At 37.5% G+C, this 27874-nt stretch overlaps 1 protein-coding gene across 1 annotated transcript in view; it reads right to left on the minus strand.

The window, feature by feature from the left end:
- LOC114253363 (thrombospondin type-1 domain-containing protein 7A) overlaps window positions 1-27874 on the minus strand; it is a 118700-nt gene that overhangs the window by 88282 nt on the left and 2544 nt on the right. The window contains exon 2 of the mRNA XM_089734282.1: window positions 1439-1540. Within this exon, the coding sequence (XP_089590408.1) occupies window positions 1439-1535 (97 nt within the window). The 5' untranslated portion in view covers window positions 1536-1540. The remainder of the gene's footprint in view (window positions 1-1438; window positions 1541-27874) is intronic.

Here is a 27874-nt window from a genome sequence, read left to right on the forward strand (position 1 = left end):
GCGAGGGCGGGTCGCTAGTCTGTTAATAAGGAAGCGTGGTACTTCGGCGTTGAAACATGTAACATAAGATTATTCCTAATAATTCCTAATATTTAAGTAATTTTAAAGACGTGTCAATTTTTTCTATGTCTATGGAACATTCAATATATCAAAATGACATAAGCGCATAGATTCTAAATTCACGCTGTTTTGAAAATACATATACTGTATACTAAATTTGTATATTTATAATGTTCCCCTTGGAATTCAGCTTGACACAAATTACTATAATTCTAATATTTTACAATCAAGGCTAACAAAGCCTAATGAGCTCAGATTATAGTGTAATTATTGAAGTCTAGAAATACGGTAATAAGTCTAAAAACCTAGATTTTATGACTAAAGTGCTACGTAACAAAGGGAAAATATTTAAAGATAAAAATTTAGGTGCGGTTTACGAACACGTCAGCGCCGTAAATTTCTCATAAACTGGTGCCATTTGTAATGTTACTGTTCTAATAAAAATTGAAAGCATAAAATATAAGGACATTAAATTTTACGTTGGATTTAATTTAAATCGAATGTATTCGCAGAATCATTAAGTAAATTACTGACTATACGCCATACCACTAGGAAATTGTGCTATAGTTATACATAATATAATCTTAAAAAAACTTTGTAAAAATACAATGAAAAGCAATATATTATGTAGACGAAATCAATATAAAAAACTTAATCTTGTAGAGCCAAGTTTGAAGCTTAAACGCTTTTAGATGTTATATAGCGGCTACGATTCTCGTAGAGTGTCTACGATGTTCGTAGAGTGCTACGAAATACTTCAAATGAAGGTAATTTACATTTTCCAATAATGGTCTGAAGCGCGTCTTTTTTTAAATTTTATTACAATACGTAGGTACTTACATAATAGTTTTTCCTAAATCTATGCAAGTATCAGTAAGCATCATGATTTGCAATTGTTCTCACATAATCGGGTTAAATTAAAGTAATGATTTAGTTGTTTTATTTAAGTAATCAATAGTCTATTTATACCGTGTAATAGCCACATCGCTTAATAAATCATAGTATAATAATAATAATAAATATAATAAAAGATCTTTGTTGTCTTCGAAAAAATCACTCGGTTCATATTAATCTATACTAATACTTAAATCTACAGTGGTTTTTACGGATAATATTTTTACGGAAGCGTTAATGATGAGAATCTTTGTGGGAAATAATAATGTTAATTTTAAATGCCCAGCGAAGCGGACGGGTACAGCTAATATTGGTTAAATTTTAGGCTGTATGCTCCGCTGTTATTTATAGTGTAACGCCAGATGGCGCCACTTTTGTACATCCTTCCTTCTTGCCATATTTTATGCGGTATGTGAAAGTGTGTAAACTTGTGGTAAATAATATTATAATAAATATTATAATGGTATTTATAATTTCTTCTTACCAGTGGCAGGTTCTTGAAGGCCTTTGGGGTCGGTAGCTTCGTCGGCTGTAGCTGTAGTCAGTGCCAAGGTGAGCAGCAGCCACTGTAGGGCAGCCATTTTAACTGAAACAAGTCGAAGTGGTTCCAGCTCAATATGTGAAGAGTTCAAAATACTTCCAGCTACTCATATATTGCACGAGCGTAATTCTATCAGTGGTCAATATCAAAACGTGAAGTCGTCGTGGCCTTAAGGATAAGACGTCCGGTGCATTCGTGTTGGGCGATGTACCGGTGTTCGAATCTCAGGCGGGTACCAATTTTTCTAATGAAATACGTACTCAATAAATGTTCACGATTGACTTCCACGGCGAAGGAATAACATCGTGTAATAAAAATAAAACCCGCAAATTTTAATTTGCGTAATTACTTGTGGTAGGAACTCTTGTGGGTCCGCGCGGGTAGGTACCACCACCCTGCCTATTTCTATCGTGAAGCAGTAATGCGTTTCGGTTTGAAGGGTGGGGCAGCCGTTGTAACTATACTTGAGACCTTATAACTTATATCTCAAGGTGGGTGGCGCACTTACGTCGTAGATGTCTATGGGCTTCAGCAACTACTTAACACCAGGTAGGCCGTGAGCTCATCCATCTATCTAAGCAATAAATTTTTTTTTAAGAAATCGTGCGGTCGGTGAGCTCCCAATTAAGGAAAAATTATGATTATTAAAAAGGTATCCTAAATTTTTTTTTTTTTTAAATTAGATCCTATACTCCTTGCTCGATTTCGGCCACGGTGACGTCTTCAACTTCAATTCTAATCGTCATGATGTAATCAGTTATAGATAAAATAGTCAACCTTTATATTTACTATGAAAAAATAAGATATAAATGAGTGAATTACTGAATAAAATGTTGAGGACGTCTAAGAATGCTCATTGGCTCGAATTTCGAAAGTCACACGCACGCACACTAACACACACGTCAATGGAAAGAAAAAGTAGAAAAATGTTAAACATAAATAAGTTAATTACTGAATAAAATGTTGAGGACACCTAAAAATGCTCATTGGTTCGAATTTCGAAAGTCACACGCACGCACACTAACACACGTTAATGGAAAGAAAAAGTAGAAAAATGTCAAATATAAATGAGTTAATTACTGAATAAAATGTTGAAGACGCCTAAGAATGCTCATTAGTTCGAATTTCGATAATCACACGCACACACGCAAACACACACACAGGTCAATAGAAAGAAAAAGTGTAAAAAAGTAATGTGCCGTAAGCATGAGTAGGTATCATCATTCTCATAACTATTTAATACTAGGCAGGGCACTCAATAAAATAAAACGTCTCTCTTTTTCTTTCTAATGACGTCCCTTTCTATCGCCTGCCAACATCTGTGACAATCAACAAACTACCAATAAATAGAACCAATAAACTTATCAATACACAATTACTATTCATGTAAAGATAAATTAAGCCAACATTATTAATCTATTTCCAATTGACAACAGAAATACATAATAAACTGAGTTTCGTGACCCAAAAACTCATACAGGCACATTATCGTTGTCGTGTGTATTAAAAACGTCCTAATACCCACATTTAACCATGCCACTAACCATTAAATGCCTGAAAGGTAATCACAAAATGTATTCCCATACGCAAAAGCCATTCTATAACCGAAAGCTAACGACGGTCATTAAGTTGTGATGGTTATAGAAATAACTAGAGGCCTCACCGATGGTAATTTCTTGGTTTTCATATTGCTCTTGATGAGCTTTATTAGGACTACGAGGGCGGCACTGAAAATTTCGGGAATTAACGAAGTGACACAACATTACTATTTAAAAATGTATTTATTGCTTTTCGAAGTATTCTCCGCGAAATTTGACACATTTTTCCATACGATGGAACCAATCATTGAAGCAACCATTCCATTCGGAAGTTGGGGTCTCCAAAATGGCCGTTTTGTAGGCGTCCACAGCTTCTTCAGGTGATGAAAATCTCTGTCCACGCAATTTATTCTTTATTTTAGGGAAAGTATAGAAATCATTAGGGCTTAGGTCGGGGCTGTACGGCGGATGGTCTAATAATTCTATGTTTTCTTGCTCTAAAAACTCTTTTGTTCTGTGCGCGGTGTGAGAACTCGCATTGTCGTGATGGAGGATGATGCGGCGGTTGCAGTTCTCTTTACGGAGTTCAGAAACGACCTGTGGCAAACAAATGCTAGCATACCATTCTGCATTAACCGTTCTTTGTCCCTCAAGAGGAATAGTCGTAACATGGCCGGTTTTGGAGACAAACGTGGCCACCATTTTTTTGCAACACTCCGTGAACGAACAATTTTTGTTGGCTTTAACTCATTTCCGAACACCCAAACTCGTGACTGGTTTTTTGTTTCGGGTTCGTACGCGTATATCCAGGATTCGTCACCTGATACAATGTTGTATACAGCATTTGAGGATCCTGCGTGGAATCTTTCGAGAGTTCTGACGCACCAAGTAACGCGAGCCGCTTTTTGCTCTTCACAGAGCGAATGCGGTATCCATCGGGAAATCAACTTTTTTACACCTAATTGTTCATGCAAGATTATTTGTATTTGACTCATGCCAATGTCTAAAGTTGCCTGAATTTCGCGGTATGTCACATGTCGATCTTCCTCAATCAGCTTACGCACAGCATCAACGTTTTCTTGGGTGACTGCAGTTTTTGGACGACCTTGACGGGGATCATCACTGAGCTTGACACGTCCACGTTGATACTCAGCAAACCAGTGATAAATTGTGGTTTTGGATGGGGCTTCATCACCAAATGCAGAAATCATCCGGTCAACACACTGTTTTTGTGTTAAACCACTTCGAAAATCATAATAAATCATCGCTCTTGAATTTTCTCGAGTCAATTCCATTTTCTCAACGACTAAACAAGTTTGACAAAACCTCCTGACAAGACCGAGAATCTTTTTTTAAATAAATAAATGGTATTCGATTTTTAAAGCCAAGGAGTTTTCAATTAAAAAGATTTTAATATGACAGGAACAGTGGAAATATTCCATTCCCGATACTTTTAGTGCAACCTAGTATGGACACAACCGAAGCCTAAAGTTTAATTGCACTTTCTATGACTGTCCTGTCTTGCCATCCTCAAGACGTGACTGCTTCGCGGGAGCACAGAGGTAAGACGGCGGTGCCTATTTATACAATACTATTTAATCTATATATATAAAAATGAATTGTTGTTCGTTAGTCTCGCTAAAACTCGAGAACGGCTGGACCGATATGGCTAATTTTGGTCTTGAATTACTTGTGGAAGTCCAGGTAAGGTTTAAAAGGTAGATAAATATGAAAATGCTCGGAATTAAATAAAAACAACAATTTTGTTTTTCCTTTGATTTGTCCCCCGTCGGACGAATTCATTTTGTTTGTTTTATGTTTATTTTATACAAAAGTTTCGGTCTTTTATTTATCGATTGAGGCAATACAAAGTCTGCCGGGTCAGCTAGTTTTTGATAATTGTTGCGTTGTGGTGAATGAGCGTGGGCTGTATTCATTGTTTTGAGATATTTATTTGTCATTATATGACAAATTAAAGACTTAATATAAAAGAAATATAAAATCGATGTGTCGCTCTTGACAGCAGGATTTAAAAGAAAAATAGTGTCATGGTGGACGTCGCTCGCTGATATTTTGACGTTCAGAAATTGAACAATAATCCTCAATTCGAAAAACCAGATTCTCGTTGAAATGTCCATGAGCTTTGATAAACTTTCACCATTTGAATAATAATGAGTTCGTTTGTCTATAAAAAAAATCCACAATTACGTGAACTGTATTTTAATAGGTATATTATATTAATATTCGAATCTCAGTATTTCATCCTGAAAACAAGTAAAGTATGATCAAAATTTTCTCCAAGTCACGTCCTATCTTCATTCTTATGATGAGAAGTATAAAAAGACAATTTCTATGTTACCTTGCACAGCAACAATTCCGGGCCATTCGCGACTTGCCGCTGAATATGACTCTTTTAACGCTAGCCTAGTTTCAGACAAAGAGACAGCACAGGGATGAAGCGAGGAAGAGTTTCGTATAATTTGAAATATATATTATTATGTAATTTAAAATTCTTCTGGACTAATACAAATATTTCGTAAAAATTTAAAAATATTAAGCGCGTCTTTATATGCGGTTAATACAGTGTTATATTACGCATATTACGCAGTCCCCTGATAATAAAGATACTTTGAAATGTGCTAGGTCCCCCGCCTGCATTTCCGCTTTCAGAGTATCTGAGAGATCATCAATTACCAGGCTCCAGAATGTTGTATTCTCGGACGAGCCAAATTGGTAGCACGGTTGTATAGTGTAATATTTTAAAGAATTCTACACGTATTGACGAGAAGATCGCTGGGCATTGTGGGAATGACTTGTGTACCCATTTCCACGCAATTAAATCCAAATTAACTCAGAAATCTAATAGTTTAATTTCATTGGGCGTGAAGTAGTTTGAAGGTTCGATGAGCCTTTATTAAATAAAGTTTATTTTACCTTCATCTTCAAGGATGATAGACAGATGATACATAATAGATATTCACTTTCTAAAATTTGTGAGCGTCAGTACGCTCTTAGGGTTAAGTTGACCATGAGATCGCCTGGTCATCTTTTTATATTTTATCGCTTAGATCGGTAGACGAAGCTCACGGTTCAACTGGCATTAAATGGTTACCGAAGCCCGCAAACATTAACAACGTAAATGCCATCACCCACCTTGCGATATGAGTTCTAAGTCTCAGTTTTATATTGCAATAGCCACCCTTCAAACTCAAACGCATAGCAGCTTCATGACAGAAATTATACCTTGGTGATGGTACCTAACCATGCAGGCTCATAACACGCCCTACAACCAGTCTGTACAAAAAAAAAACAATTAAATTTTCGACTTTTTAAATAGACTCGAGATAGCTACTCTAGATATTCACGAGCACGTCTGCCCGTTTCAAATAAAAATTTGATGCAAAAGTGGGCGAAATTGGACCAATTGGGGAAAACTATGACAGTTCTATATAGAAATTTAGATTAAGAACGTTAATCTTATGAATGTACCTAATATGTAATTCTAAATGTTTGAAATACTTCTACCACAAAACGTTCAAGCACCGAAAGTATTACAGACGATTAATTCAAATGGGTCCCAATATGGGTCCTGGTTAGAAATTCTAATTTCGACCCTGCTCGCTTTGTGCTGTCCCTACAGGCAAGAAGGCCGTAGGGACCGGGGGCAGTCATTTTCTACTCACACTGTCAAAGCGAGGTCACCTTTTATGTCGCTCAAGCTATTTTGTCTTGTCCTGTAACTTTCGCCGTCAACTTTCGTAGTTTAATATTTCTGAAATGTTTCTAGGGTCAGTTGGGAAATACAAAATACTGTTTTGAACTTTGCTCAGTGTGTGACAGTTGTGTTTTGATGTGAGTAGTTGATAATTTGCTATTCGAGACAAAATACACGTCTTTATAATCGAAGTTTGAATAATCTATATATACCTATATATAAATGAATTGCTGTTCGTTAGTCTCGCTAAAACTCGAGAACGGCTGGACTGATTTGGCTAATTTTGGTCTTGAATTTTATTTGTGGAAGTCCAGAGAAGGTTTAAAAGGTAGATAAATATGAAAATGCTCGGAATTAAATAAAAACAACAATTTTGTTTTTCCTTTGATGTGTCCCCCGTCGGACGGATTCCTTTTGTTTGTTATAAGTTTATTTTATACAAAAGTTTAGGACTTTTATTTATCGATTGAGGCACTACGAAGTCTCTCGGGTTAGCTTGTACTTAATAAAAGAGAAATAGGTAGGATAGTGGTACCCTCACAATAAGCCTTAGTAGCAGTCAAGATACAGTTCTTAAGCGAGTGGTATTGTAATTGTATTTCTTTGAACTGAATCCTTTCAAAAAGGCACAATTTAAATTTAAAATTTCACTAAAACTTACTCTTTTGTGATCGTATTTGTTTACTTATTTTTGAATAAAGAAAGTGAACTTCGTATTTCGGACCAAGAAAAGCAAAAAATGCAATTAAAAAAAAATAAACACGTGTCTTCTTAACGAAAAGTCGTTAATGTAAAGACATTCCCTTTAATTTTTTATTTAAATGATATTTCGTGTGATTCATTCGAGACATGAAAGGTAAATATCATTTAATTAATTTTTTCTCATATTCAGTTCTTGTAATTAATTTTACGTAAGCTCTTTACGTAAGTAAAATTTTCTCGCTGTCGGTCGAGAATTTCAATGAAAAAGATTATTTAGCGAGATCTCAAGTACATTCGTTAGCTTGAGTTTTCTGTCTTACTCGGATTCATTCTGAATTCGAAAAGTGTGAGCGGGATAAAAATAGCAATGTAACGTACACAAAATATTATATGTTCTAAGTCTTTCAATGAAGATTATCTTTGAACGTGACTCTTTTGTCGTGAACTTTATACTTCATTCGTAATTCTTTGACCCCGAACATTGTCTCTAATTTTAGACGTAACTTTAGGCTTCGCAATGGAACATTGTGAAACTTTTCAAGTAAATTAATTCTACGAAGCGTATGTTGAAGTTTTTGTAGTCATTACTTAGGATTCGCTCGGATTCTGTTGTCGTACATAGACTTATTAATGAGAAGAATAGTCATAGTCATTTTTGCTTTCTTTATTTTCACATCGGATTCTATGTTTTTTTTATCTCTAGATGCATGCTGAAGTTCAAATCCTTTAAACCAAGTTAAATGCTTATTGAGTTAATTAGCATTGTGGCTTATGGACATTTTATTTTTATTATTTTTGATTTATTTTATTATTTTTCTAGATTGGCACACAAATTTCACGCTCATCCAGATGGTTATGTGATAATTAAAGCTCATTGCGAAATTTTATATTTACTTTTACCCAGAAAATTATACTGTTCTCGGGGGATGATATTATTTATTTTCTATGTCACGTCCGAAAAAATATTTTTAAAAGTTAGTTATAATCTCTTCGTGAGAGAAAAACAGTTGTTCCTTCAAAATTTTCCAAAAATAAATAAGACTGAAGAGTCAATCAACCGAGAGAAAGGATCTTCACCCTCATGAGACAGGATATAAGTCGCAGTACTACACAAAGGTATCGAGCAGCCAGTGAACCAAGTAAGTGGTAAAGTAATCGCCCTGGAAGACGCTTTCATGTGGACTAATGCACCGACTTCAAACAGACTACTAGTGCTGTGAAACTTACTAAATTTGGACGGAAATGCAAAGAAAAACAATTGTCATTTCTCACATTTAGCAATCGATTTTGAGGAACTATTCAAAATCGAGACATAATTAATAATACATTTTAACGAAATTTATCATAGATTGTAAAAAGAATACAAACATAAAGTTTATAGTTTTTTATTGCCGACATTTTTCAATAATATCTGATTTATAATGTAGCAACCCTTTGCCTTCTTATGTATTCACAAGGTGGAATTCTGTGGCGCATTAGCGAAGGTCGTGCCTATTACAGATTCGCCTGAAGGCTTAGATGAGACCCTTTGTAACCGGCAAAGGGAATTAACGAAGCTTTGGCACGTTGAATAAGAAATTGTATGAAATCAAAACGTCTAAGTGTCAGTTTTATTTAGAGTACGCTGTTTTTATAAGTATCATACATTAGAAACACACACAGGTACAAAGAGGTCGTCACTAAAACAGAAATGGCGACACTGTCTATCTTATAAATAAGCTATCTTAACTTAAATAATCAAGTTAAGCAAAATTCTGTAGACAAGATTAATGATTTGCCGTAACGTCTGGAACATGTTAGTCTTAATTATCACATAATTTACAATTTTCGTTGGGTTTTTTTCCTACCTCTTCTAGTAATCTCGAGGGGTTATTCTAGATTCACCGAGCTAGTAGGTGAGCTTACGGGGCTCAAACCTGACGATGTTGCTAAAACGAACCCTAGCAAGAGCCGTGCTTCGCAGAATCTACCACCGGATCGGAAACGCGACCCACTGAGAAGATCCGGCGAGAAACTCAGTGAGCTGTGTCTGAGGGTTAATTTACTCGCCGAGCCCTTCGTCGCAAGCGACGGGTTCGACGAGAACGATGACCGGGTTTCGTTGTGACCACACACTCAAACACAAGTTGGCGGTAAGTTAACATTTCGTCAAATTCCGTTTCACGATCCATGTTGGGTGAGTGGTTAGAAGTGTTCGTGGACATCAAAATACTCACTGTTTTCGATTCTTTTTCTATATCTATACTTTGTTTGTTTCGAATACGCTCCGAAACTACTGGACCGATTTGCTTACATTGTCCCTGATGAACATAGGCTTTTTTTTTTTTTTGTTTGTTTCATTTGTGTTTTAATGTTTCCGAAGCGAAGCGAGGGCGGGTCGCTAGTTAAATAATAAACCGGGAACCTCGCTCCTCAATCGAGAACGACCGTTTGATTTTAAGTGTTGCGAAGTTCGCAGGGACGAAAGACCAAAATAAAACGAATTTTTAGTTGTTTCAAATATTTATACTTTATCGTGTCAAGAATCATTAGCATTCACTCTCTTCTTTTTTTTAAACAAAAAGGAAAATTCAGATGCTTATTCAAATAATACTTTTTTTTATTTGAATGTATTATTATCTATCTTTCATTTAAATTAGGTTTGGCGATGCCTTACGATAAGGTCTAATTAACAACAACTTTGTTTGGGTTAGAGCAGTTTTATTATTATTATTATTTTTAATTTTTTATTGCTTAGATGAGTGGACGAGCTCACAGCTCACCTGGTGTTAAGTGGTTACTGGAGCCCATAGACATCTACAACGTAAATGCGCCACCCACCTTGATATATAAGTTCTACGGTCTAAGTATAGTTACAACGGCTACCCCACCCTTCAAACCGAAACGCATTACTGCTTCAGGCAAAAATAGGCAGGGCGGTGGTACCTACCCGGGCAGACTCACAAGAGGTCCTATCCATCTTCCGTAACATACCAATCCGTAAAGTTTTATTCTCTTTACGTCTCAACAAAATGAACAACGTAACTTTGTCTTTCAATTTAACTCAAGCTTGCAGTAAGAATACTGAATATAACCCATGAAAACGGCCGAAGATATTTATAAAAGATTTTATCTATATATTAATACGTGAAGCAAAAACTTTGTATCCCTTTTTACGAAAATTGCGCGGACGGAGGAGTATGAAATTTTGCACACTTATACAGAATACAGAGAAGAAGTGCACACTGCTAATATTTTTTTAAAATAATGCATGAAAGATACATTAAATCAATAACGAAAACATTACACACACTACATACCATGTATTTGACGCACACACGCATGCATACTATTTATTGTCAAACTTTTGTTCTTGGCGTCTGTTGTCAAATTGAAAATAGATTAAATATTGTTGTTAATATTTTTTACAGTATAGTCTTGGCGAAATTTGTGATTATAGAAGTATAAAATACAATCATAATAGTGTACAAACTTACAATTCCAATTAATTTCGACTACTGCGGGACCACTAGTTTATATTATTATGTCAAGTCATTAAGCAATCAATTAGAATCTAGCCCGTGGTCTTGATAAATAAATACAGTGTTGCTAATTTCCAATTAAACTATCGTTTATTACATAAAACATCGTAAATTACGAATGTGTTTTATCGGTACACGAACTTCGAAAGCAATTATTAACTGTTTGACGAGGGTCATGCGATACGGCGCTCCGCTGAAATGTGACTTCGATATTGGTAATCTATTTTGCGGGCTATTCATATTATAATATGTATGTGTTCGGTTGCTGAAGTATATACACAAGTTGGAAAACGTGCTTAACAATTTCAAAATGTTTAGAGTCGAAATTATTTAGCAATTTTTATAATCTGACCTTTATGAATGAGATTCGGCATCGCTGCGCCATTTTGAGAAGGCGGCACGGCATGAGAACCCTCTCATCGTAGCCGCTGGAAACTACATACCCGACCCAGTAGACCGAATGGTAAACCGTCAACGTCACCCAAAGTACGTCATTACGGATCCTCCCGATCCATTAACGGTGCTTTTAGGCACCACAAGCACCGGTCACCGTCCTCGTCGAACCCGTCGCTTGCGACGAAGGGCTCGACGAGCAAACTAACCCATAGACACAACCCACTGAGTTTCTCGCCGGATCTTCTCTGTGGGTCGCGTTTCCGATCCGGTGGTAGATTCTGCGAAGCACTGCTCTTGCTAGGGTCAGTGTTAGCAACTCTCCGGTTGAGCCACGTGAGCTCACCTACAAACGTTAGGGCGAAGCTGAAATAGCCTCTCAAGGCTATCAGCATAGGTAGGAAAAAAAAAATGAATGACAAACTTTATTTTTAGATAGTGCGAGTGAATACAATAATACGTATTAAACAAAAATGGAAAACAAAAACCGAAAGGTATGTTCGTTTTATATAAAAATGACGGTAGGCTGCGGCTTTACCCCTGGCATTGCTGAAGTCCATGGCCGACAGTAACCCCTCACCATCAGGGGGGCCGTATGCTCGTCTACCTACAAGGGCAATAAAAATAAACGAATACTTTTTGGTAAATATCCTGTACTCATTTGACATTCCCTTTGCACGTACAGCCATGAATTATCGATAAAGCCAACCGCCGCGGCGTCACTGTAGGAAAGTTCCGACGCTCTTTTCTGGAGAGACTCGATGTTTTTAAGATATGAATAAATCAGTTCCAATACTGTATTATTCTTGATCAAAGGAGCTCAAGATAAAAAACAACGTATACCACCGACATAAGGTCGAACTTGGTTTATTCCTATCGCAATTCTTAAACTGGAATGTGTGATTGACTCCGGGCAGAAACAGACCGAATGCTGGCATTCCCGGGGCGTTCACAACACGCCCTACCAGTCCTAATCCAATTTTCAACACAAAGCAAGTTCTGTTTTATTCAGCCGCGTCTGGGGTTTCGAGATGAGGCCGCACTAATAATTTGGCACGATATCAAGATACGCGGCGCGCTCGTGCGGGCACAACTTTAATTAAACTAACATTAGGTAAGTTTCGTCTGCGATTACGCGCGGCCATGTTTGTACGTTCACGTTCGCGTGATTATCAAACTGTTATTGAAATTGATTAGGAATTTAATTAAGCGTTTAAGCGGTGGATCGTTTGCGAAATTCCATTTGGTTTCTCTGACGTTTTACTTCGCGATAAAGAGGTTTTACAGAAATAATATGTATATATATTAAAGCATTTTTAAAACTTTTTTTTTTTTTATTGCTTAGATGGGTGGACGAGCTCACAGCCCACCTGGTGTTAAGTGGTTACTGGAGCCCATAGACATCTACAACGTAAATGCGCCACCCACCTTGAGATATAAGTTCTAAGGGTCTCAGTATAGTTACAACGGCTGCCCCACCCTTCAAACCGAAACGCATAACTGCTTCACGGCAGAAATAGGCAGGGTGGTGATACCTATCCGCACGGACTCACAAGAGGTCCTACCACCAGTAATTACGCAAATTACAATTTTGCTGGTTTGATTTTTATTACACGATGTTATTCCTTCACTGTGGAAGTCAATCGTGAACATTTGTTGAGTACGTATTTCATTAGAAAAATTGGTACTCGTCTGAGATTCGAACACCGATGCATCGCTTCAACACGAATGCACCGGATGTCTTATCGCTTAGGCCACGACGACTTCATTGTTGATATCAACTGTGCATATTAAAGAGTATAACGACGCTTGAAAGGCAAACGTGACTAAGCGACAATAACTGCTTTGTACATAAATGATAGGCAATAACTATATTCGATGCGCAAAAAATATATATTTCTAGGTCTATTAAAATAATTTCAATCCTACAGGTACTAGCTAGATTCTACTACAGCTAGATTCGTTAAAATAAATTTTGTTTTCAGGTATTTCAACTTAGATTAGTCCACTGTAAAATTCACGCATTGTCGCTTAGTCACGTTTGCCTTTCAAGCGTCGATAAGAACTTTGTACCAATCAAATGTTCTAACAAAGATCACTAGATAGATCGCTAAGAGTATTTGAAGTTATGGTGTGTGTTTATACGATTTTTCTTCGATTTTATTTATCTTTCCGAAGGAAAGTACTCTAGGGAACTTCCATCAAATTTTTTATTTAACCTCTATCAGTCTTGCATTAAATTATGGTTGGAAAGAGTCCAGAACTGTAGATTGGAGGCTCGCCTGTAGCCTTAAGACTTTAACCAATTTATTTAGGCAAGTATAATCATCAAACGATTGGATGAACTGTATACTTCGTACGTAGCGGCTCGTATGTATATATCTATGTATGCATGTAATATATTTATTCATTAAAAGTTACACTTTCATTTAAACCATGCCCCGAAAAACTGCTTGCTCAGTTTGACTGCAGGCAACTCGGTTTATATAAACTTAGCTTATAAATTATTAAATTAGGTTATATTAATACAATTCATTTACGTAAATGGTTACAACATATTTAACAAGTGTCTTTTTAATGAACTTTTAAATTTAGCAAGTATTAGCTGTATCCCTGGAATTGACCCATGAGCGACGGTTTGTACCTCCAATATGAATCTTCGGATATAATCGGATAGATCTTATCTTACCGGATATAATTACCGTCTTATATTTCAACGAAGCTTATTACGCTAGTCTACGTTGTAAAACATGTGTTAATTATTTATGAAAAACGAAATAAGATTTTTTGTCGAATTAATCGAATCCTTCAATCGAGGTGTGCGGCGACATTTGTGTTGTAGATGTATAGACATCTACAATCCGAGAAAAGAGGGCATAGGCCCTCCCTAGGAGGGTTACAATCACTAAACACCAGGTGGGCGTAAGCTCGCCCACCCATCTTAATATTAAATAAATAAATATGTATCGTGTAGAGTTTTACTTGCCTAAAGAAATTGGCTAAAGGGTTAAGGCTACAGGCGAGCTACAGCTCACGACTATTTCTAGACATATTTTAATGCAAGACAGATAGAGGTTAAACAAAAAAGTTGATGAAAGCTCCCTAGAGTACCTAATTTCCTTTGCAAAAATAAATAAAATAGAAGAAGCTATCATCGAATAAAAGTTATTGGATAGATGACTGAGACGCGCTAACGGCATTTTTAATAAAACTTTGCATATACAAATGTACAATTAAACAATTTCTGAACAAAAGCATTTGGAATCGAGCAATCCATTTACCGGGCAGCTTTACCCGTTCGATGGAAGATCTTCCCTTTATCGATCCTTTCAAAATAGTATTGTGAAATACTCTTAATTCATAATTTGCAAAAACAAAGTCCCATCAACGATATTATACTGTAAGTTAACTTATATCTCAGGGTGGGTGGCGCATTTACGTTGTAGATGTCTATGGGGTCCAATAACCACTTAACACCAGGTGGGCTGTGAGCTCGTCCAGCCATCCAAGCAATAAAAAAACAGTTAATTCTCCCTACAAAGCAGCAGAGGGGGTTATTTTTCTACAATACGGCGTTGATATAAGTCAGTATAAGACATTCAGTGAAATGGTCAGCCGTATTTCTTCATTAGCCACTAGCGAAGCCTCGTAACACTTTAAGTAAATAAGAGAAAGCAATCATAGTGTAGGTCCATTAAACATAACATTCAGTTTATAATTAAGAAAGGTCTCGAGCACCCAGAAGGGAATCCGCTACAGAATGAGAGAATTTAATTAAAAGCAAACATTATGAGGGCAGTTGGAACGACTGTATACATGTTTAGTACTACGTTACTCTATGTTATTATTATTGTAAGTTTTTTTGGAACGAAGTTCCTTATGGGACGATGTGGATACCCTAACCGGGAAAAAACGTCCGTAACGTAAGATTTTTATTAGTAATGCACACAGTGTACGACTTAACTTTGTAATAACGTACAAAAAATAACATATTTTTTTATCATTCATTGACTACGTTCGTTTGCGCAATACACTACTCTTATGCAAACAACCGTGAATGAAGTGTACCACAATAAGTTCGCACGTTACCGAGTGACCGTGAGTTGTTGCGAAACCTCCAGTTTTATTTTCTTTATACCTCGAATAAAACTTAAAATTAATATTATTATAATAAGGAACCACACATATTTTTTTTGAAGTAGTTTTGAGAGGCTACTTTTTTTTTTTTTTTTTATTGCTTAGATGGGTGGACGAGCTCACAGCCCACCTGTTGTTAAGTGGTTACTGGAGCCCATAGACATCTACAACGTAAATGCGCCACCCACCTTGAGATATAAGTTGTAAGGTCTCAGTATAGTTACAACGGCTGCCCCACCCTTCAAACCGAAACGCATTACTGCTTCACGGCAGAAATAGGCAGGGCGGTGGTACCTACCCGTGCGGACTCACAAGAGGTCCTACCACCAGTAATTACGCAAATTATAATTTTGCGGGTTTCAATTTTATTACACGATGTTATTCCTTCACCGTGGAAGTCAATCGTGAACATTTGCCGAGTACATATTTCATTAGAAAAATTGGTACCCGCCTGAGATTCGAACACCGGCGCATCGCTCAACACGAATGCACCGGACGTCTTATCCCTTAGGCCACGACGACTTCAGCTTCGTCCTAATATGTAGGTGAAGCTCACGGGGCTCAAACCTGACGACGTTGCTAACAAGAACCCTAGCAAGAGTCGTGCTTCGCAGAATCTACCACCGGATCGGAAACGCGATCCACTGAGAAGATCCGGCGAGAAACTCAGTGGGCTGTGTCTGTGAGTTTATTATTTATGTTACTTTAGAAAGCAGTAGCTGTTATTTTAATAATGCCATTGCTCTGTCTGCCTGTTTGTTCGCGTCATCTTCGTACTTACTAAACGGATTTTAATGTAGTTTCCACAGATTAATTTGCAGCAGTAAATAGGCTTTTCATTAAAACCGGATATTGCAACATACTTTTATCCCGCATTGTATAATTTTTTTTTTTTTTTCGTTCTCAAAGCATCGGAAGGTTTTTGTCGAAATTCGCTTTGGGTACTGTAAATACAGTATATATGTAAAGAAAAACCTTCATAGCCTAAAACTCTTTAGTTTTCTAAAAGGAATTTTTCTTATGTCATTCTGTGAAAGGAGAAACCCGAAATCCATACAAACTTGGGCCTGGCGTTACAGTGCTAGAATTTGGACATAAATTACAATACCTAAGAAGGTTTCATGAGCCCAATTTTCAGATCTCCCAGCAATGGCCAAATTGGTAAAATCAGACAATGTTTACATTTTAGGTTATGTTTATTGTTCGAGATATTTTAATAAAAAACGATATTTTTAAGGCTGTTTCCTACAAAAGATGAGTAATTTTTTACGAAACCTGATGCAGCAACAGGTTGCTTTGAAAATAAAAATGGAACCTGTTACGAGAAATCGTGCATTAGGTTGTTTACGAAAACGAACGAAAGCCAAAATTAAAAACAACGTAATGCGAAACGCGCTGCGCACGAAATGATTTTTTTAAGAGATTTTATGACCTGGTAACTAGGACCTTTAGGTCAGTCTTATTTTAATTTTAATGAAAACTTTTTTATCGATCCTATTTTAGGGATACTCTAATTCTAACCCACACGTTTGTGGAGCTAGTTACGTATATTGAAATAAGTGTTGCAGATGTTTACAAAGATTGTTTAAAACAAAAAATTGAATTCAACTTATTTTCTACACTTGGCCATTGTCAATGAAGCTAAGATTTCAATAGGTTAATCAAGCAAAACAGACGATTTTTTTGGTACATATCCCATTCGTGTAACGCTTAGGCCCAGAATGGGGTTTCTCCTTTGACATTTAGTAAAAAGACAGTTCAGTTTGTTTAAAAATATTAATTTTATTAGATTATATACTTAAGGGCTTAAATGTTGTTTTCTCATTATACATATAACAGAAAACGCAATTAAGTATTTTACTATTTACTTATTCTGGAGTACCCAATATCATTATACATATTACAATAATTTGAACCCTGAAATAAGACACACTATCTTTTATCGCAATTCTGAATACGGGTCTACGTCTCTGCGATATAAAGAGTAATCCACCCAGGCGAAGCCCCGCTTAAAAGCTGGCGTACATCATTATTAACTGTCCATAAACTGAATATGTTAAAGTAATTCTATTTTATTTTTAATTATTCTTTATATAACAAAAAAAGAAGTAAATTAATGCTTCAAAGGAAATACTTTTCGTTTTATTCAAAACTTTACCTTCATTTTATATAAGTGAATTGAAAAAAAACTTGAGGAAAACTTACAAAATTCTCTGTGAAACTCTCAGTACGCTGACTTCGGTTGAAGAAGGTCGTAAGCTCAGAACAGTATTTGGTTCGGTTATGAAAGGCAAAGAAATTGAATGTCATGCAAACAGAAGTCAAAATTGAAAGTTTTTACCCTCGCGGTTGTTTTATGCACCGCGTGTCGGTTTGCGAGCTGAATTCACGCGAACCGAATGTAGGCAACCACTTTCCGAGACGTCAAGGAAAATTTGCGCTGATTTCATTATTATTTTTACTATATAGTTAAAACTCACTAGCTTTCTGAAGCATTCAGTAACTACGTACTAACTAGTTTATTGTTTAGATTTTGTAGGATTTTTATTAAATAAAGTACATCGTGATTAATATACGTATTTAGATTTAAATTTGAGATTCTATTCTATAACGATGTGAGAACAGCACCATGGTTTAAGTTGGACAAAAAAACAATAGCGCCATCAGAAGGAATTGGGCAAGAACGGAAACTAGTTAGGATGTGTTCTATTTCTATCAGGTATAAATAAATAAATACAGAACGAGTCAAAAGCGACCAACCGATTGATCAGTATTGAAAACGCTTAAATTATATTAACGATAGCTTTTGCCCGGGACTTCGTCCGCGTGGTATAGTTCACAAATAATGCTTTATTTTAGAACAAATTTGGATAACATAAAAAGCCTTCTAGTGAGCTAGCCTTAACATATAGACATATGCTGTCGCGGATTTTTCTTAGATATTTTAAGGGGGAACAATTCTGTTATACATTATTTTAGCGAAATTTTAACCGTTTTCTCTTTAAACTCTCAAAAAGGGAAAAAAAACGATTTTGAAACATTATTTATTGGTGCTCGGCTTGTGTTGGTCTTAGCGTGGTGTTACACAGCTTTTTTTTCTTTTTGTTGTTGTTGTTTTTTTTTATTGCTTAGATAGGTGGCCGAGCTCATAGCCCACCTGGTGTTAAGTGGTTACTGTAGCCCATAGAAATCTACAACGCAAATGCACCACCTACCTTGAGACATAAGTTCTAAGGTCTCAGTATAGTTAGTTACAACGACTGCCCCACCTTTCAAACCGAAACGCATCACTACTTCACGGTAGAAAGAGGCAGGGCGGTGGTACCTACCCGCGCGGACTCACAAGAGGTCCTACCAGTAATTACGCAAATTATAATTTAGCGGGTTTGATTTTTATTACACGATGTTATTTCTATTTTTATTATTATTCGGTCATATTGCCCGCCGACAGTCAGATAACTTGGACAAAGTGATTGTGACGGGCAAAGTAGAAGGAAAAAGACCCCGCGGCCGATTACCTAGCCGTTGGTGTGATCAAGTAACCGCTCTAACTGGGTTGCCAGTCGCAACCGCCATTCGAGCAGCTGAGGACCGGACGAGATGGAAACAGCTCACGAGACAGGCAACGGTCGAGTTTCAGGGACACGACCTTCAGCAATGAAGAAAGCGACGAAGAAGAAGAAGAAGAATTCCTTCATCGTGGAACAATCGTGAACAGTTGTTCAGTACGTATTTCATTAGAAAAATTGGTACCCGCCTGAGATTCGAACATCGGTGCATCGCTCAACACGAGTGCACCGGACGTCTTATCCCTTAGGCTACGACCGCTTCAGACGACAGCTTATAGCTTTCCTCAATAAATGGTACATCTAACACTGAAATAATTTTTCTAATCGGACCAGTAGTTCCTGAGATTAGCGCGTTCAAACAAACAAACTCTTCAGCTTTATAATATTAGTATAGATAAACAGCGGCTTGACAGTGCTCCCGATGTTGCTGAAGTCCATGGGCGACAGTGACAACTCACCATCACGTGGAGTGTAACCTTGCCTACCTAAAATAGTAATTCAACAGGAGATTTTTATTAACACAAAATAATCAGACTCTCGTCTGTGACTATCGCTACAGGTGTTAAGCCTCTCTCTTCTTTTTCTCCATCTTATCCCACTAGGTGGGGTCGGCACAGCTAATTTTTCTCTTCCATTCTCTTCTATCAGCCGTCATCTCAACATTCACTCCTCTCTCTCTCTCATATGGTCATTCACACACCCCATCCATGTCTTCTTCTGTCGACCTCTTCCCCCTCTACCTTGCACTACCATTTCCATACATCTCCTAGTCACATGCATCTTCTCTCTACGCATAACATGTCCATACCACGCTAACCGTCCGCTATTTTATTTGTTGATTACCGGGGCTACTTGCACACTTCCTCTGATATACTCATTCTTTATCTTGTCCATTCTTGTCACTGCATACATCCATCTCAACATTCGCATCTCTGTCGCATGCACTCCTCTTTCATGCTTTACTTTCATGTTTTACAATCTGGATATGATAGAAGTAATGTGTTAAACCTGTTTGTTTAAATTACTCGTATGAGTATACAATGTGTCTTGCGTTGTAAGACCGGTGCCCTCAAAAGACTTTTATGAAGTACCAACAACAACATTGTTATTGTTTTAGATGGCACATGACCAGAGAGCGAGGTTACGATTTAGAATACCTGCTGGGAACAGACAGTGTATGCGGAAAAAGTTCAGTCCAATGAGCTGGTTGGCTCTACGCTCTACGATAGGCATGACTGGCGCAGTATAATTCAGGAGAAAGTTAATAAAGGAGGCCACGACCCTCAGCATTGAGGATTATCGACGAAAGGAGGAAGAGGAGAGATGGGTTTGGTATTTAATTATAGTCAGAGTCCATAGAGAACACAAAAGGAATATACGACATCACATTAACTTAGGTTCTTTTACTTATAGGTGGACGAATTCACAGCCCACCTGGTGTTCAGTGGTTACTGGAGCCCATAGACATCTACAACGTAAATGCACCACCCACTTTGAGATATAAGTTCTAAGATCTCAGTATAGTTATTTAGGTTCGGTGTGTACGTATTTTTCGAATACATAGGTACCATCATCGAAGCATTTGAACGATTCGTGACTTGCCGAATCAATAAGTCTGCAAAACGTGTTCCCAGAAAACAATTTTACGAAGTACCTATTTAAATTCGATACGTTTTGAAGCGTGAATTTTAATATTCCGGTCGCAAGTTGCTCCCGGACGCGGACTCTGACGGCGCACGGTTGGAGGGTGCTTCAATGGATGCCTCCACGGGAAGCGAAGTTCCTGATAATGAACGTCGTTGCCAATGGCACTCGATACAGGCTGCACTGTTGGCGAAACAGTGAAAAACTGTTGAACGAGTTTGTCAAGTTTTTTTAGTTTTTAATGACAGTTTTGAGATGTCCTTGTACGGTAAAAAGCTTAATAATAGATGGGTTAAGACTCGGTTAATAATAAGTGGTATCGGTCGCTCGTGGACATTATCGAAACTGCTGCTCACCGCTGAGGATACTTTTCAATTTTGGAAGAAAATCGAATTGGAAGGAATATCGAGAAAGTTAATCAATCGAATAGTGCAGCCTACGAAATGAGGTTTTAACAACAATATAATCCGATTATCATCTTCTTTTAATCTATACGCACGATTACTTCGCTCTACAAATAGACAAGATAGTGGAGACCAGGTGGACACCAAAGATGCTCCACAACCTACCTGGCTACAACACCAAAGATACTACACAACCTACCCGGCTACAACACCAAAGATACTACACAACCTACCCGGCTACAACACCAACGATACTACATAACCTACCCGGCTACAACACCAAAGATACTACACAAACCTACCCGGCTACAACACCAAAGATGCTACACGACATACCCGGCTACAACACCAAAGATACTACACAACATACCCAGTTACAACACCAAATATGCTACACAACTTTTTTCTTTTTTTTATTGCATAGATGGGTTTGCGAGCACACAGCCCACTTGGTTTTAAGTGGTTACCGGAGTCCATAGAAATCTACAACGTAAATGACGCCACCCACCTTGAGATATGAGTTCTAAGGTCTCAGTATAGTTACAATGGCTGTCCCACCCTTCAAACCGAAGCGCATTACTGCTTCACGGCAGAAATAGGCAGGGTGGTGGTGCCTACCCATACAATAACAAATATGCTCCACGACCTACCCGGCTATAGATTGATGTAACATTTTATTCTCTACACGGTAGCTGATCTAGTCTGCAATCAGAAGGTATGAGATTATGACCTAAGTCATCTTGCAGTATTTTTTATGAATTTGCGTAGTAGTAGAAGTAGTATCAACTCAGTTGTCTTTTCAGATTCAAAATGATTTTTCATTGATTTAAATTTTCAATGTAGGGACGACGCAAAAAATACTACTATTTGTTATTTGTTTATTTTAGTCGTCGTGGCCTAACGGATAAGACGTCCGGTGCATTCGTGTTGAAGCGATGCACCGGTGTTCGAATCCCGCAGGCGGATATCAATTTTTCTAATGAAATACGTACTTAACAAATGTTCACGACTGACTTCCACGGTGAAGGAATAACATCGTGTAATAAAAATGAAACCCGCAAAATTATAATTTGCGTAATTACTGGTGGTAGGACCTCTTGTGAGTCCGCGCGGGTGGGTACCACCACCCTGCCTATTTCTGCCGTGAAGCAGTAATGCGTTTCGGTTTGAAGGGTGGGGCAGCCGTTGTAACTATACTTGAGACCTTAGAACTTGTATCTCAAGGTGGGTGGCGCTTTACGTTGTGGATGTCTATGGGCTCTAGTAACCACTTAACACCAGGTGGGCTGTGAGCTCGTCCACCCATCTAAGCAATAAAAAAAAAATAACGTTATGGGACTGTGTTTTTGTTCTTTTTCTTTCATAAAAAAAAATTTATAGACACAAATGAAATAAAAAAATTAAATACATTTTTTCGTAGTTTTAAGTGTTCAATCGATAAATAACGTGATTCATACAAAACTCGAGGACTGAACTACAAAAACATTGGCATCGTCAGCCTTGACTTAAAATCTAGACTTGCATGCGATATCATGCTATATACAGCAAACATATGCAGTTACCTTGCAGAATATACTTTGCACAGATTTTTTTGCAATGTTTACCCTTAAAATAAAAGTCAACTAGTTTTTGAAAGTACTGACGTGTCAAACGCTAGAAATAGTGCTATCTTATGAACTTTTTTCAAAGTGCCTAAGAAACTCCCATTTGAGATAGACATTGTTTCCTGTTTATTTATATTTAAAAAAATTCAACAACCATTTTGGTAACACTACAAAATATGGAGTGTCGTCGACTCAATTCGAAATCACAAGTCCAGAACTATCGATTATTGGACGCAACAGGCATTCGAGATATCATGTTCGAGCCGCAGAACTATAGTTTGAATGTCTATTATGTCCGAATCGGAAACCGTGAATGATTTATGAAGATCATTTCCACAATTCAATACTTAAAGCATCCGTTATGTTAATAAATTTATACGGTTAACAGCACACTATCAAACCAATGGAGACTCATAGGCCAGATTACATTTAATTCTTAATATGTATCAATGTTAGCATTATTATTTTAAATTTGACAAATCAATATAATTATTAATACACGCGTTACGCTGGTAAGAGTAACGCCATCTATCGTCGAAGAGCAGAAACGAATATCAAAAGAACTAGTAAACTCGAGATTGCTCGAGAAGTATAACGTCATCTATTATCAAATAGCGGAAACACACATCGAAACTACTCGACCTGTCAGGAATGTTCTCGATAATTGTAGAAATGTCGTATAGACTAAAAAAGAGTTGCAGAGATGATAGTTACGAAAACAGTTAGTAATCGGATCTACTAGAAGCGAAACAGCGAACGGTTCACCTGAAGCGAAGCAGAAGAAGTGAATTGGGATTTGTAAAGTGTTCTGTAAGTATTTTAAGTGTTAAATAGATTTTTAATTTGTACTATGGTGGAAGTTTTATTCATCCCGAGCCCCAGCGCGTAATAAGATTATTAAAAAACATAAAATACACATGTAAAAATTAAGTTAATCTTTCAATTCAATTTAGTTTTTTTATGGTTCTGTTGACCACCGGTACATCGAAGTATTGAAGTGTTTGTATAATAACGCCATCATGTCAGTCCGAGTACAGGAGCATTGCACGAAGGAAATCCCTGTAAAGAGAGGAGTGAGACAGGGAGATGTGATATCTCCGAATCTGTTTATCACTGCTCTGGAGGATTCCTTCAAGCTTCTGGAATGGCAAGGACTTGGCGTCAATATTAACGGCGAATACATCACTCATCTTCGGTTTGCCGATGACATCGTGGTCATGGCAGAGTCGCTGGAAGATTTAGGGCGTATGCTCGGTGACCTCAGTAGGGTTTCTCAACAAGTGGGTCTTAAAATGAACATGGACAAAACAAAAATCATGTACAATGTCCATGTTGCACCCACCATAGTTACTGTTGGGAGCTCTACTCTTGAAGTTGTTGACGAATATATATACCTAGGACAGGCAGTCCGATTAGGTAGGTCCAACTTTGAGAGAGAGGTCAGTAGACGGATCCGACTCGGCTGGGCAGCGTTCGGTAAACTGCACAACGTCTTCTCGTCCAAAATACCTCAGTGCCTTAAGACAAAGGCGTACAACCAATGTGTGTTACCAGTGATGACTTACGGCTCGGAGACGTGGTGCTTCACTAGGGATCTTTTTAGAAGGCTCAAAGTCGCGCAGCGAGCTATGGAGAGGGCTATGCTCGGCATTTCTCTACGTGATCGAATCCGAAATGAGGAGATCCGTAGAAGAACGAAGGTTGCTGACATAGCCCGTAGAATTAGTGAACTGAAGTGGCAATGGGCCGGCCACATAGCACGAAGAGAGGACGGTCGATGGGGCAGAAAGATCCTGGAGTGGCGACCACGTACTGGCAAGCGCAGTGTGGGACGGCCACCTACTAGATGGACCGACGACCTAGTAAAAAGCGCTGGGTCTCGTTGGATGCAGGTGGCAATGGACCGGTCGCACTGGAAATCTATTGGAGAGGCCTATGTTAGCAGTGGACGGCGATAGGCTGAAATGATGATGATGATGATGGTTATGCTCTTTTACTGCTCTGTTTTCTAGCTTGCAGATAATCTGAGATATTTTTACACATTAAAAATCTTCTAATTATTTATTTCTGTTTATCTGCTTGTCGTCTTTGGTTGTTTCCCGACACGAACTGACTCTGCAAACATGTAATTTAGTAACCGGGAATAGCCTGGGGGTTTTCTTTTTATCAGAGAAAATTTGAGCTCCTGCCCAAAAGTTTTGAAAAGTTTTAGGGTAAATTTTCACACAGTACGTAATCTGATCCGTTGGCACTCCTAATATTCAATAACGCAGTAAAAGTTTGTAAGAAATAAAGTTTACAAAAATAAATATGAATCTATAGATTAATTACATATGATTTATGTTTGAAACGGAAACGATAAAGACAGATTTGATTTTAAAAAAATGATAATATTTTGTACTTTTAGTACTGAGATTTCTTCAGTCTGTTTTTAAACTAAGTATTACTCGTATCGAATGTGATCGAAATGTCACGAAATATTAAAAACATTTTTTACTCATTTCATTTCTACACTTTGTTTAGCACATAATAATCCGACCGAGTCAAAGCGACATTCAATCAACAAAATGGCGGAACTCCCATTTTGCCGTGGGCCTGTAACGCGGCCAACACAAAATAAAAAGACCGCACAAAAAGCAATATGGCCGTTGTTTACAATGACTGGTATGAGCAAGTTCTAGCAAAACACGTTTCACATTTAAAATGCTAGTTTTAAATAACCGGCGTCGATTTTCAGATGCGAAGCGGACTGAAATAGTCTGTTAGGTGCCGGGCGGGATGTAACTCAATTATTTTGAACGAGACCTTAACTAAGTTAAGCGCTGGTGTCGTTTGGACCGAATTTGAAATGCTCAAACTTGATAAAACGTTTTTGCTTAATATTTAGGAAATTAAGGTTATATTTGATAGCCCTCCATCGTTTTCTTTCAATGGTTTTATTGGAAAAATAAGTTCCAAATTGCAACACAGACTACTTCGTGCTAGAAATAGAAAGCACGTCCTTACAGATCCATCAGATCCAATAATTTTTACATTAAACGTCTTCAGCTCTAACACTGAAAGTAGTGTTGGGGACCCCTGTAACCGTACTCGTCGAACTCGACAAAGAGTTCGTCGTGCAACTTAACCCATGCATTAGCCAGCTGTTTTTCTCGTCGGATCTTCTCAGTGGGTCGCGATTTCGGTAGCAGAATCATTCGCGAAGCAGCTGCTCTTGAGTTGTTAGGTCTCCTTCTGATACGCTCGGGCAGCTGTTAGCAAATCCTACCCCTCCTGGCTGAGCCTTTGCTCGTCCACCTGTCCTAGTGAAACAGGAAAGGCCTCAGGGCCACCAGTAATCACACTTAAAAAAAAAAAAATAGAAATAGAGAGAATGGTGTTAATTGTACTAAATCATAATACGCCCCATTCATCTTTTTCTTGTCTGTATGCCACACAATTTGGAGACGGCGCAGCATATCCTCTTCTTATCACGATGCATAGGGATTTGACATTAGTTTTGCGACTGAACGTCTATCTAACATTTAGCCTCCGCTGGTTTTATCTCTAGTTGTCCAGTAGTATGGTAACACTGAAACGCGCCATAGAAAGGATGTTTCTTGTTTATCATTGTGGTGTTTGTTTTTGGCTTTAGAAAACAGTAATCATGCCATTTGCGTTTTGGTTCAATAACGAAAAGAATTAAAGATTTTATCTTTAAATATTGGTCACTAAATACTCAATCACGGATCACAGCTTATGAAGCGTGTATTACGTTGCCTCATAATCAGATGTGAAAATGAGGCCAAATCCTCATAGGCTTACAACACTAATCATATAACTTGGGTATTGGTTCTATAACGTAAAGAAAAAAAAACATTTTATCTTTAAATATTGGTCACTAAATACTCAATCACGGATTAAAAGGCGTGTATTACGTTGCCTCATAATGAGATGTGAGAATGAGGCCAAATCCTCATAGGCTTACAATTATAAGGGAAGCATTCTTAATTTGTGCAGGGGAGGTCAAGTGGTCGTACAGCGAGTCAAGAGGCCCGCATTCGAAAGGGCCACAGAGCTCGACTGTACAGAGCGCACTTCATACTGCCTTGTTCACTTCAATGTGCTCTTTACTCTACGATTGTACTTTGCCAATTGTTTATGGATTTTTCGTGCTATTCATAAATGAAGGTAATCTGTATTTTGAAGTAGCTATTTATTTTCAAAGGTGAATTCAATACATAATTCATTTTAACCGCTAATATTAATTGTGTTAAGTTTAAATCGGCTTTAGTTTTTTTTATTGCGAAGATGAGTAAATAAACTCACAGCCCACCTAGTGTTTTCAATGGTTATGAAAACCCGGTGACAAGGTTTTTTTGCGCAATTTATTTTACTCTACACATGGCTACATTCAATCGTCATGTAGACTTATCATGGCGAGTAGAGTTGTCATTGAATTAAAATATCAAGATGAGAATAATTATTTAAAAAAAAAATAACAAACGGATTACAATCGACGGGTGTCAATCGGATAGTATTTTTTCTTCGAACGCTGCATATCATGAATGCGACTAGTCTATTCCCCGTGATATTTCGGATACCCATAAGCTACACCACTAATAAATATATGAACAACTCTGTTTTTGATGGCGCTTATAAAAACATAAATAATTTATGTTTTGTTTATACTTAATTCAGCAAATAACAAACCCATATTTCCGTCTCAGAACCATCTTCTACATTAGTTACAGAATAGATGTGAATATTTGACGGCGCTCCGTACATTTCGCTTTATCTTTCCATTTCGAAAGTGTAGACGGCAACACAGAAAGCAATGTTCAATGAATTTTCCAACATCATCCAGACAAGTAAAACGTCGGAGCATTTTCCTCCGCCTCCCTCACAGTGCCACCACTCGGTCGGCGCTCCGCCGGTAATTCACTTACTAGATAATGGGCTTGTCTGCTGGTCTGTGTACTAACAATTAGCTCCCACCCAGTCTGGCTTCGAAAATGCTTTGTTTTCAAATATAAATGAAGTAAGAAAAAATTTTAGCTTATGGGATTGGGTGGAGATTATGACATTGGGAGGAAAACTTATTTAGTACCGATCAATTTTATTTTAGGGATACTATTGTTATTCAATTAGGTTAAGACAAAAAATTGATGAT

Source organism: Bombyx mandarina, chromosome 17 (genome assembly GCF_030267445.1).
Source record: "Bombyx mandarina strain Sakado chromosome 17, ASM3026744v2".
NCBI lineage: Eukaryota > Metazoa > Arthropoda > Insecta > Lepidoptera > Bombycidae > Bombyx > Bombyx mandarina.